The 13,002-nt window shown below is 36.5% G+C and overlaps 1 protein-coding gene across 2 annotated transcripts in view; it reads left to right on the forward strand.

The window, feature by feature from the left end:
- Positions 1 to 13,002, forward strand: part of EDIL3 (EGF like repeats and discoidin domains 3) — a 421,318-nt gene that overhangs the window by 233,994 nt on the left and 174,322 nt on the right. For both annotated transcript variants that reach the window (XM_040449290.1, XM_040449299.1), the window contains one exon: positions 4,772 to 4,885. In XM_040449290.1, coding sequence (XP_040305224.1) covers positions 4,772 to 4,885 — 114 coding nt within the window. The remainder of the gene's footprint in view (positions 1 to 4,771; positions 4,886 to 13,002) is intronic.

Consider the following 13,002-nt stretch of genomic DNA (forward strand, 5'->3'; position numbering starts at 1 on the left):
TTTAAAAGTCTCCAGAGGAAGCTCAAGGGAACTAGACTCCAGAAATCTCCATTTCATTTTTGGCCAGCTGGTTGAGTCTATTATGAAGAATGGAATTACTGAATATTTAAATATAATTACCTGAAAAGAAGCAACATGGTTTCTGTGACAAGAAATTATGCCCAGAGAAGCCATTGTTTTTTGAAGTCTCAAATAAATGAACTAACAAATAAAATCTTGATTCTCAAAAATTCTTTGACAACCTACCTACCACTCCAAAGTCAATATCATGGGTTTTGGGACTATAGTTTGCACAATGATGGGTCTGAAAAACATCCAGAGAAAAAGGCTAGGAGTAACTGAACACTTCTCAGGATGCAGATGTGTGTAAGGTCATGAGTACTCAGACTGATCTTATGAATATATGCATTTGTCAATTACTGGAAGAAGATTCTCACAGTGAAATCTCCAAAGTGTGTATAGGTTGGCATTTTTTCTATTAGCAAAAACCTAAGCCAAAGTGGCTTGTCTACCAACACACATGCCTGCATGAAAACGGGCTAAGTGCAACATAATGATGATAGAGCCAGTTAGGTGTATCTTAGGAATGAATTTGTGTAATTGGAGCAAAGGACCTGGGAATCCTTCTAGAGTACTTCTTTTTGTTCAAAGAAATGTTTTCTATTGTGACCAATTATCTATTCCCTCATGTCTTCTTCTCCTTTCTTCCTTTACCTTGCTTTTTAATTCCAGCACGCACACACAATAGCATCATGAGTTTAGGTCTGGAAATCCATGTTCAGCTCTTATTGTCCTCAGCCAGAGGAGATGGTAGGCAGCAGTTTTAGCCTTTCAGGATGAGGGATCAGAACTCAGCTGGGTGTCTTATTATAAAATCCAATTCTGAATGAGGCTATTTTTTTAAAACAGTTCCCATGAAGCAGTCATAGAAATAAAAACCTCAGAAAATGATAGCTATTAATATTATAAATGAACTATAAATATGGCCAAATATGGAAATTCCTATTTTGTATGGGACTGCTATGTCAAATTTTTCTTAGTTATAAAAGAGTGTAGTATATTTCACTACATTTGGAATAGATGAGGATTTTTTTTTCTGGAAATGATAATGTCTTGATCTATGACAAAGAGAAACGTATGTGATTTATTACAAAGATGTTTAATTTTCATTTCATTACATTATATTCTGTGAACATTTATATCTAGTCTTTAATTAAACATGATTTATTCAAATTGAGGTCTGTTTCCGTTTAGATTGCTTGCAGTGTTAATCACAGAGCAAATAGCCTTCACAGCTAAAAGAACTCCTGCATTATACTAATATATAAATGCTTCCATGCAATTTGCATATGTTATCTGAGTCTCCATGATATTAGATATGTACCTATACAGAAAGGTCTTACTTTTTTGCCTACTGTATTAAAATACGTAACCCCTTTAATGTAACATTTGTATTTTTACAAATAATAGATTTAAGGTAGTTTTTTAGCTTAAAAAATTAAAAAATGGACCAATAATAAAAGGTCACTCTGTATCAAAAATTGGGTATGGAGAGGGGTGCCTAGGTTTCTCACTCAGTTAAGCATCCAACTTCACTTAGGTCATGATCCCATGATTTGTGGTCTCCAGCCCCACATCGGGCTCTGTGCTGACAGCTCAGAGCCTGGAGCCTGCTTCAGATTCTGTGTCTCCCTCTCTCTCTGCTCCTCCCCTGCTTGCACTCTGTCTCTCTCTCTCAAAAATAAATAAACATTAAAAAAAATTTTTTTTTAAACTGTGTATGGTTTTTCACTTCAGCAAATGCAGTTCCAGTTTATTCCGCATAATGTTAACCTCTGGATAAAAGTGTAACCATTGTTTATTTCAGAGTCCGATATTCTTAATTATAATTTTCTTTGTTGATGGTTGTAAATCTGGCCTGATGATCAAATAGCTAGAAGGTTCAAACGTTGATGTGTCTCCATTCGATTCACCTTTCACATGTATTAAGTATTTTTTATTGTTTAAATACTTGGAAGAAGTAAGGAAGCCAAGAACAATAGTGCCTGCATATCCTTACAGGTATATAAAATGATTCTTCGTAGTTCTCAACGTCATTGACTATGAAAACTTTCTTCTATTAACATCTTAAAGCAGCAAGAGATGGGTTTGATTTTACTCATGATGGATAGTTCAACATTAAATTGACAAAATGCTTAGTGCCTCTTACCTGAGAATTAAAATAGAGGTTGTACCTATTAGCATGAAATCCTGTGTGGGTCTCTCTACTCTGCTTGCCTTCATTCATTTCTGAATTCCATCCCAAATTTGGCTTCACTAGGTCTATCTGAAGTACAAGGGTACAGAGGATACCCTCCCACCCAGCTCCAAGTCTTTAGTGCCAAAAGATGAAGGCCATTTCTCTCTACTGGCACTCACAGTTCATCATAATCTGTCCCCTGTCTACATCTTCAGATTTAGGGCCCCAGCACCCGCCTTTGCACTCTATGCTCCAGACAGGCTGGCTACTCATGTTCCTGAATACACCATCATACCATGAACATTTCTCTTCAAAGCTGTGACTCATTCTGGTTTCCTTTTTGGAAATACATTACCATCCCCTTTCTGTCTTTAATCTTAATTAAACCTTTCCTTCAAGATCAAATTATATTTCCCTTATGTGGTCTTCAGACATCAATACTCAGTTTCTTCCCTGTAAGTAAATAAAAGAATAACTTGTTATATCTGACTTTATAAAATAAGACAATTCATTCTCCAACATGAAGATTTAATTTCTTATTAGCCATTGACATATTCTCATCTTTAAAAAAATATGTAGTCAATATGATGCAAGGAGAGACATAGTAGGCATGTTCCCAAGTAGCCAGGTGCTGCAATTGCCTTACATTGAGCTAACAATAAAATAAATAGCACAGTGATTTCTGTGCTTCTTTCACAATGTAATGAAAATATTTTTCATGTTAGTCCAATATAAATCGAGACTATGTGAAATTTTCAGTAAGACTATAAAAAAGCTAAATATTCCATCAGATAAGGAATAAATAGCAACCTCCCCCCTTCCTCTCCTCCCCGCTTTCTCCCGGCCTGTCTTTCCTCCCTTCCTCCTTTCTTCCCCTCCTCCCTCCCCCTCTTCTCTCCTTCCTTCCTTTCCTCCTCTGGAGAGTTTATTTTCAAATATTAGGGAGGTTGTTACATTTTATGGCACACAACTGTTTTTAAAGATTATCAGATTCTGATTTTATCCTATTATTTGATGTCATAAACTACTCATATTATCTAGATTCTTTGAACACAGTTAAGAATTGTCTCCACTCTCAAACTTTGACAGTTAACCAGAAACCAAAAAGGATGTCTTTTTCAGAGAAAGTCATCACCTGCCTAAGGAATTTTAGGCCTAACTTTACAGTAAACTTAAAATGAGAGCATAACCAACACTGATACTAAAAGGAGACATTGTTTAGAAAAAAGAAGTTAAAAAGAAAAGGCAAAATAGAGGTTTTCTGGTATGTTGTTCTTGTTCAGTCTTGAGAGGGTAACTTATGATCCTATTGCTTTAAGCACTGTAGAAACCCAGATGCTAAAAATAAATACATTTTGGCACATTGTAGTGTATCAAAAGATACATTACACATCTGAAACAATTTGCTTGAATTGTCTGGGCCACTATTTCTAATCCTTTGTTAGAAATTTTATCAAGAAACATTTTGGGGGTACCAGTGGTCTCCCAGATAATGTGTGGCATTCACAGAGATACAACGAACAGTACAGGACAGGGTCTACATCTGTAGAGCTGGCAGTTTGACTAGGTGAGAGGGTGAAAGGCACATAAATAGACAATTCCTAGGCAACCCCATTCAGGTCTGTAAGGAGCTGTGGGAACAAGGGCAGAGAAGGAGTTCATCAGGAGTAGATGATAGAAAGAGAAAGCAATGGGGAGTGGTTGCATGTTCTCCAACTACTTTCCAATTCCCACAGAACCTAGCCTGGTGCCGTGCTTAGAGGGAATGATGTGTAAGTTATCACTGATAGATATTTGACTGAATTATTTCTTGTTTCATTTAAAATCATATTCGTTGTATCTATTGTCCAAAATTAGCATGGAAATTAGTATAATTTGCTGAATGTTTTATATTTCATGATTTTGCATCAGGTATAATAATGGTATATCAAAGGTATAAGTCCCTTTAGTCATCCTAATTTTAGAAACCCCTGAATGAGATTAGGAAGAGATCATCATTTACATTTATTATACTTTGCTTAATGTAACGAGCTTTAGCTATTAACTCTAATTTGCTTCTCATTGCATTCATCAAAGGCGAACTATTTAGAAACTAAAACATCTCTGTCAGTTAGAATTTTAATGAATTAAGATGAAATGAGACAGTGTTAATTGGCAGTTGTTGCTGCAGGGAAGGTTTCTAGATCTTGTAAGTGATACCAATTCATCTCTCTATCAGGGTTAATTTGCTCCATTTAATTCTAAGGATACACTGAATATTTCCCCAAACTATTCATATTTATTTTCAGGATTGGAGAATGGTCTGGTTCTGTTGGCCTTTCGTTGGGATTATCAATTTCATTTGAACTTGATTATTAATCAGTTGTTGATTTTGAGCACTGTTTCTATTATTGACTCAACACATAGACACACACTCACAAACACACAAAAGTAATAACATTACTTAGATTTTGTTTTATCTGAAAGGCCTAAATCCTTCCAATAATTAATCGTTTTTTTCCACCAATCATTCTCATTTTCTCTTTTCCTCAGACATAAATGAATGTGAAGCAGAGCCATGCAAAAATGGTGGAATATGTACAGACCTTGTTGCTAACTATTCCTGTGAGTGCCCAGGTGAATTCATGGGAAGAAATTGTCAATACAGTAAGTATGCATATATGTATACATTTTCCTTGTTGTTTGCATAGCCTCCATTTATTATGGAATCTGGGTCAAAATCAGTATCATTTGCTTCCAGAGTTCCTAACTTATTGAAATGGCACATTTTGTATTTGTTATTGTTAATGTTGCTAATACACGCATCTTCCCCAGGATCGGTCTCAGTGCATGCTAGGCATAGAACTTGACACTTTGTGGTCCAAAAGGAAGGCAACAGTTCTGCAGAGATCCAAGTGCATCTCTTTTATGAATCCCATTTTGGCTTTTGAGTATGTGTATGACCTGAATTTCCACCAGAGTGGTCACTTCAGACAGTAAATTTACTTCAGACAGTAAATTTGGGGTGCTGTAACCTGATAGCCTCTATCACAAATAAAAGGAGGATTTGTGTTGAGCTGGCATACACATTAGTAAGAATTTTACATACTGGTTATTTGCCTTTTTGGAAGCCTAAGAGAGTAGGGTCTTGTGATGATGGATCAAATGATAGGGCAGTGATTTTCTTGAAGTGTTTACAAAGAAGCACAAAGTGGCCCTTTTTCCGCCAAAGAAACAAAAACTAGGAAAGGGTGGTAACAAGATAATAGTCATTGTGATTAAACCAGAATCAGACACAAATACCTGCTGATGAGAACAATAAGGATATCACTTAATCATTGTTGGACCCTTACAGAAACTCCATAGTGCTACTGCTTTGATGTATATTATACTATTAGAGTATCACATTATACAAATCAGAAGGCAGATGGAGATGAGAATTCAGAGGCAGAAACTGAGACACATAGGGATGTGGTTTGCCCAGGCTCTCGCAGATAGTGACGAAAACAGGACTAGAAGGAATGTAGAATTTTGGCTTGGGATTCCTAGTTCAGTGTCTTTTCCTGTAAATCAAGATATCTCTTCAGACAGAGTTGAAAGAAATAAACATGAAAACACACTACACCTTCCATCTCTCTTACACATGAACATACACACACATACACCCACCCACCCACACACACACACACACACACACACACTCATACACTCCTTCCTTTTTAGTTAGAGTAGCAATTTTACATGTCATTTTTCCTCTCTTCTCTTTGACAAGGATTCTTTATAAAATAAAACAGGGAGAATTATTGAAGAACTTATTTGAGTTATGTATATAAACAAAATGATGATCTATGAAGACTCATAATCCTCGTCCTGAAAAAGTTGATTAAATGATGAAATTCTGAATATAAAAGAAATACATTTGGGCAAAATTTTTCTAAGCTTAAAAATAATTGGGGAAGATGGCAATTGTGAATCAACACAGGAACCTTCAGCCATCAAAGAGTGGAAGGAAAGGACAGCCTGAGCAAGCAGGTTGGTCATACAACTAAATAGAGTAGTGGCCACCCAGTCAACTAATCTAGCTACCTTCTATAAAGCATTTAACTGACCACTCTGTAAGTTAACATAATTCAGATTCAATTGGTCCTTGGCCTGGCCAGATTCAGCTCCTGTATCCTTTTTTCTTTTGGTTCATGAGACTTACAGGTGGCTGCCAAATCAGCACTGGAAGTTGTACTAAAAAGCGCCACCCCCCCACCACCATGTATCTGTAAATGAACACTTCACTACTTTGATGAAGAGCAAAAAGCTGATGTCAATGCCTATTTGATTTTCATGCAGCAAAAACAGAGAGTTGGTGCTGTAATGAAGCACCTTCCAGACAGTACTAGAACATTAGGAGAGCTTAAAACAATGCCTGGCTAAGAACATGTCCAGGCAGAATAACACCTCCTCTGACACATAGAAGGCCTGGCCAGGGGAGCAAATAGGGAGATGGGACCTTCAATTTTCCTAAAAGGAGAACCATATAGGGGACATGTCATGGGAACAATGCCCAGCAATGAGTGTCTCTCTGAGATAGTCATGCACCAGCTTTCTGACTGACCTGAAGAAGAAGTGATAACTGAATTTGCAGGCACCCTGGGAGAAAAGCCCTAGGTCTTGAAGTTGTGTGTGTGTGTGTGTGTGTGTGTATGCCCTTGCCCTCCTGTGCTAGTCAAGGAACAATTGGACAGTCTGTTGCCTATAGATTGAAACTGGGAGACCTGGATGTGAACTAGATGTTGTAACTGATGACTAAAGCCTATTTTGAACTAGATGACTAAAGCCTATTTTATCCCTCCATCATAGATTTTACTGAGGTCAACACATCTAAAAATACCCTTGAAAAGAAAGAAACTTGATTGATGATGGAAAGACATTTTGAAATAGACTTTGAACTTAATTGCCACCAGTTTGTTATCTAGTGTCTTCCAATCAGTGTTTGCAATTATGTTTAATAAAATTCTTTGTTGGGGCGCCTGGGTGGCGCAGTCGGTTAAGCGTCCGACTTCAGCCAGGTCACGATCTCGCGGTCCGTGAGTTCGAGCCCCGCATCAGGCCCTGGGCTGATGGCTCGGAGCCTGGAGCCTGCTTCCGATTCTGTGTCTCCCTCTCTCTCTGCCCCTCCCCCGTTCATGCTCTGTCTCTCTCTGTCCCAAAAATAAATAAAAAACGTTGAAAAAAAAATTTTTTTTAAAAATAAAAAAAAATAAAATAAAATTCTTTGTTTTCTTTGATTTAGTTTTATATCTATATAGTATTTTTAAAATTTTTTAATGTTTATTTATTTTTGAGGGAGAGACAGAGAGACAGAGCACAAGTGGGGCATGGTGGGGAGGGCAGAGAGAGAAACACAGAATCCAAAGACTTCAGGCTCTAAGCTATCAGCACAGAGCCCAATGCAGAGCTCGAACTCACAAGCTCCGAGATCATGGCCTAAGCCAAAGTCAGATGCTCAAATGAATGAGCCACCCATGTGCCCCTATATAATCTTTATATTTAAACTCAGGCTTCTCTTTGAACACAAATGCAGTAGTGATTTTCTAACCCATCATATGCTCTGACATTCTACATTTCCTCTATTCATCTCTGTGCCCTAACAAAAAAGATAAAAAAGAGTCACTTAGGATACACTCTAAAACATGTTCTTACTGGGTTTCCTGGATGGCTGTCTGTTAAGTGTCTGGCTCTTGATTTCAGTTCAGGTCATGCTCTCACAGCTCATGAATTTGAGCCCCACATCGGGCTCTTCACTGACAGCATAGAGCCTGCTTGAGATTCTTCCTCTTCCTCTCTCTCTGCCCCTCCCCCTCTCACACACACACACACTCTCTCTCAAAATAAATAAGTAAACTTAAAAAATAAATAAAATATTTTCTTATTGGTGTATTTGTTTTTATTGTATTGTTTTGCAAGCGTTTAGAATAAAAATAAAGATTGTTAATCTCCCTACTGTTTAGGTTTATAGGAATATGGCTCTGCTTTTTAGTGTGGCTTCTTAGAATTTTTAGAAAATCTAGAGTAAAAAGGTGCATTCTTCCCCAAAGATGATGTAGTACTACACATTGAGAATGTACTGTATTCACTCACTACAGGGCACACAGAAACACCTGCAGGTTCCAGGCAGTGCCAGCCCTAAGATGATCGAGGTTAGGATCTTGGGAATTGACAGTACAGAGATTATAATCAATGTTCCCAACTTCCACTCTGGAATAAGATTTATAAACTTTCTTATGAGCCTTCTGTCATGTACCTCAGGGGTACCATTGGGTCGGCTTATGCCTACACTTATGGCAGAGAAGCCATTTGTTTCTGCAGATATTTCAGGAGGAAGAGGAAAGGGGGAATGATGGAGACTAACTGCTGGGTGGGACAAAGGACACAGTATTGAAATGCTGGCATGCTTATATTCAAATCCAACCCCCCTTCACTCTCCTCTTGGGTATCTGCACTCATATTACTTCACTCCTTCCACTACTTTCTTATATCTACTGATGGATTAATTAAGTTCTGCTATATTTTAAGATGAAATCATTCTCAATACCCTCCCAAATAATAAGTAATGAAAGATATTGCAGAAGAACAGAAATGACTAAAAAAACTGTACAAAAATAGTAAACTATAAACACAATAAACTGGGGATATATTTACAATAAACATGAAAGGAAAATATTTCTTATCCTTAGTTTGTGATGTCTTTCAAGTCACTAAAATTAAACACAACAGAAGGAAAAAAATCCATCAAAACCATGCACAGAACTTCCCCACAAAGGAAATAAGTAACTTGATATTAATCATATTATAGTTGAGTCGTGTCTGCATCTTTATTCTTCAGTATATTTTGAATTTATAAGGCTTATGATACCTTTGTGATCTGAAAAGAATAATTATGTTTAAATGACTGTTTAATGAGAGAGCACTACATAAGGGAACAAAAACCTGGACTTACCATGTCTGCTGCTTCTTCATCTCACCCCATTTCTCTACCCCCTCTCATTTCACAAATGGAAATATAAATAAATGGAAACATGAGATGGAAACAGATGAAATGGTAAAGAGGGGCAGAAGCTAGCTGACAGACTTTAGAAAGAGTATGGAAAAGAAAAAGGAGAAGGGAAAGAGGTGAATCTGAATCCATGCTGAGCATCCCAGGAAACGCCCGCACACACACTGTCTCTGTCTCTTTCTCTCTCTCCCACCTTCCAGGAGGAATTTGTTGTTACTTATGGGAAGAGAATTGTAAGGCAAGGGAAGTGACAAAAAAATAATTTTTCAAAGATGTAAAAGGTTCCCACTAGACCATTTTGCTAGGGAGAGGTCCTTCCTTCCTTCTGCATGTGCTTCTTAACATTGTCTGTTCTTAACTCCACTGCCAGAGGTAGCCTGTTAAAGCAAAAGTCAACGTGCATCACCTAGCAGCTCAAAATCTTCCACCAACTTCTCATCTCACACAGAGAAAAAATTACAGTCTCCCTGTTTTCTGAGGTCAATAGGCCCTGTCTATATCTCTGCCCTATTTGCTCACCTCTGTGACCACATCTCGTGGGACTCTCACTTTTTCATGTGCTCTTCCAGCCCCACTGGCCTCCTAGCTGTTCCAGGCACACACCTGGCACATCCCTGCCCCACAGCATTTCCTTTCCCGTCTCCCCTTTTCTGTAATATTCTGTTATGATGTTATGAATACCCCATACTTCCTTTGGGTCTTGGCATAAAGACATCCTCTCAGTGAGGCTTTTCTCAGTCTCTCTACCTCCCTATCTCAACACACCAAAACACACCCACCCCTTTCCCTCTTACAGTTTTTCTCCTTAGCATTGATCATTAACATATCATATTTGTACTTTTATATATTGTTTATTGAAAATTCTTCCAGTGGAGTATATCCTCCACAAGGGAGAAATTGTTCTGTTATAATCACAGTTGCCAAAGAGTACTAGCAAACAGTAAGCGCTCAATAGACATTTGCTGAATGAATGAATGAACCTTGCATTCTGAGTTCTTTAAGTATAGGAATAGTATCTGATTTTTCATTGCCCTCAACTACCATAACTACCAAGTTATTTTTTTGTCTACTTCTCATTTTTGGAACAGTATTCTAAAGCTGTTTTTGCCAGTGTAATGAAATATAATTTGGTATATTAATTGGTACTCAGTAAATGATACTACAAGTTGAATTGTTTTCCTTTGATTTGATAAAATCTTTTATAACTCTATTTTGCAGTAGGAGTATGCAAATGGCTTTTAAATAAGACAAGTAAACAGGCACTCTGTTCCTCTATGTAGACCATTCTGCTTGCAGACATCTTGATAATTTTATCTTAGATTACTTATTTATTTCTTATCCATTTCTAATATCAGTAAACATTTATTAGTGCTGTGATCTAACTACTACCACTAGTAATGCTTGAAAATGTAAAAGTGGTAATTTTGGATATAATTATTTAAATGGTGTTGACAGACTGAGCTCAGTGTCTGTGTACTTATCATCAAAAAGATTTGCTTTTCTCAGATCTTAACCTTACTCTGCCTTTCCTTCAGTTTTACTCACCCTTGAATATTGGGAAATTTATGGGGCACCTGGGTGGCGCAGTCGGTTAAGTGTCCGACTTCAGCCAGGTCACGATCTCGCGGTCCGTGAGTTCGAGCCCCTCGTCGGGCTCTGGGCTGATGGCTCAGAGCCTGGAGCCTGTTTCCGATTCTGTGTCTCCCTCTCTCTCTGCCCCTCCCCCGTTCATGCTCTGTCTCTCTCTGTCCCAAAAATAAAAATAAAACGTTGAAAAAAAAATTTAAAAATATTAGGAAATTTATTAAGACTACCTTTGCTAGTGGAATTCACTGAAATAGTTTGAATATTAGTGATATACTACATTTTTAAAACCAAAATATATTTTTTAAATTTTCAGTTAAACAGTTAAACCAAAATGTTTAAGACACTACTTTAATAAACATTATTTAAAATCTATGTGAATTCTTTACTATAATGTATGTCTTTAATTAATATGGCTACTACTAGGTGTTTTTACATAAAAGTAATGTTTATATCTAATCCTATCTATGATGACATGATGCCCAAATATGTAGTAATAATAATTATGCAAATCAATCACCTATTAAACATTTTCGATTAGTTTAGTATTTCAAATACTGATAACAAAATTTTTAATACTGGACAAAAATCTGCCTAAAATTTTTCCAATAATTATTTGCAAATTATATTTATAGGTAGGCTAAGGCAATAATACTTTTGATTTAAATATTTCAGCTTAGATTTCCAGATACTGTTCAATTTATTACTTAATTTGGCAGATCTCAGTTGTTTTTAGTTTTATTTTTCATTTGTTTATTGCAGGGAATTTAATTTTGATTATCTTTAATTTTAATTGAAGTTGCATTTGAATGATATGTGAAAATCATGTAGATATGCTCATACTATTTATTACATTATGACAGGCAATTCTTCTAATTATAAAGTCCTAATTTATATCCCCTTATTGTTCCTAATGATACAAGCTCAAATGTTCAGCCATTTTCTTACACAGCTTGGAAGGAAATGATCATGAACGGGCAAGAGAAACGTATTCTTATAAGAACAGATATGCTTTACTGTGTATATTTAACACAATGGGATGTTTATACTAAAGTGAGCACAATGGAAAGTGATAGCACTTTAGTTAACTAATCTAAAAATAAGCAGGATTATTTTCATTGATTGGACTATGTGGCCCACAATAGCCATATACAGTTCCCTGCTGGGTGTTTAAATGTGACATGATTAAATTTCAGAAATGGCACTCAAATTCATTTTCATCACTGATACTATTTCTGGAAATTAAGATAGTTACCAAGGGATCTCTTATAATGCAACATCCCCAAACTATTATGCCAGAAAGTATTAGGACTGGGATGGTTTCAGAGAGTTTTATTAAAAACGAATGCTAAAATCTTTGACGGACGATAAAGGGATATTTCTAAATATCATGGTCATCCAGTTTTTTTTTTAATTACATATAATAATCTAGATAATTCTAGAGCTTTACTTTAAGAATTCTACCTATAAAGTAATAAGGGCAAGAGATGATGATACATGTGAATATATTTTAAAAAACTGTGAACTGACATTTCTATATCTTCATTTCTTTGTAACTCTTTTTAAGCCTTCATTACAGATGAGCTAGTATGTACAAATACACAACCATGTACTATATAAATGTACATGTGTATCTTTGTTTTGATGGCAGTGCTTCCAAGTACTTATATAAGTCCAGGCTTACGTGGTGAAAATTGCCAAAACGTTTCATAAATAATTAAATTATGTGATATTTATTTTTCTATCCTCAACACTTCATTACTGCTTTTGTAAATAACTAAATACTCTGCTATAATCTTAATATTTTATCACCAACTAATGATCATATGCTCATGGTTTTAATTGAGACTTTTAACTTACTGTGTGCTAAGACTGTCTTAAGTACTTTAAATGTTATTTTATTTAACCCTCTTAACACTCTTTGTGGTGGGTTCTGTTTATCACTGCCTCCATTTTACAGAGAAAACAGAGCGTACTGAGTGAATAGTTTGTGTAAGTTCTCATGTTCACATGGCTAGTGAACTGCACAGCCTGGCCTTACCCCCAAGCGTGGCAGCTACAGAGCCTGCATTCCTAAGCATGATTGATCCTGCTCCTTAGAGGATGAAAGGAACACTGTTCGTTACAGTTTACACTTTAAGAACATTTGCAC

The sequence above is a fragment of the Herpailurus yagouaroundi genome, unplaced genomic scaffold (genome assembly GCF_014898765.1).
Source record: "Herpailurus yagouaroundi ecotype Mexico unplaced genomic scaffold, PumYag 29, whole genome shotgun sequence".
Lineage (NCBI taxonomy): Eukaryota > Metazoa > Chordata > Mammalia > Carnivora > Felidae > Herpailurus > Herpailurus yagouaroundi.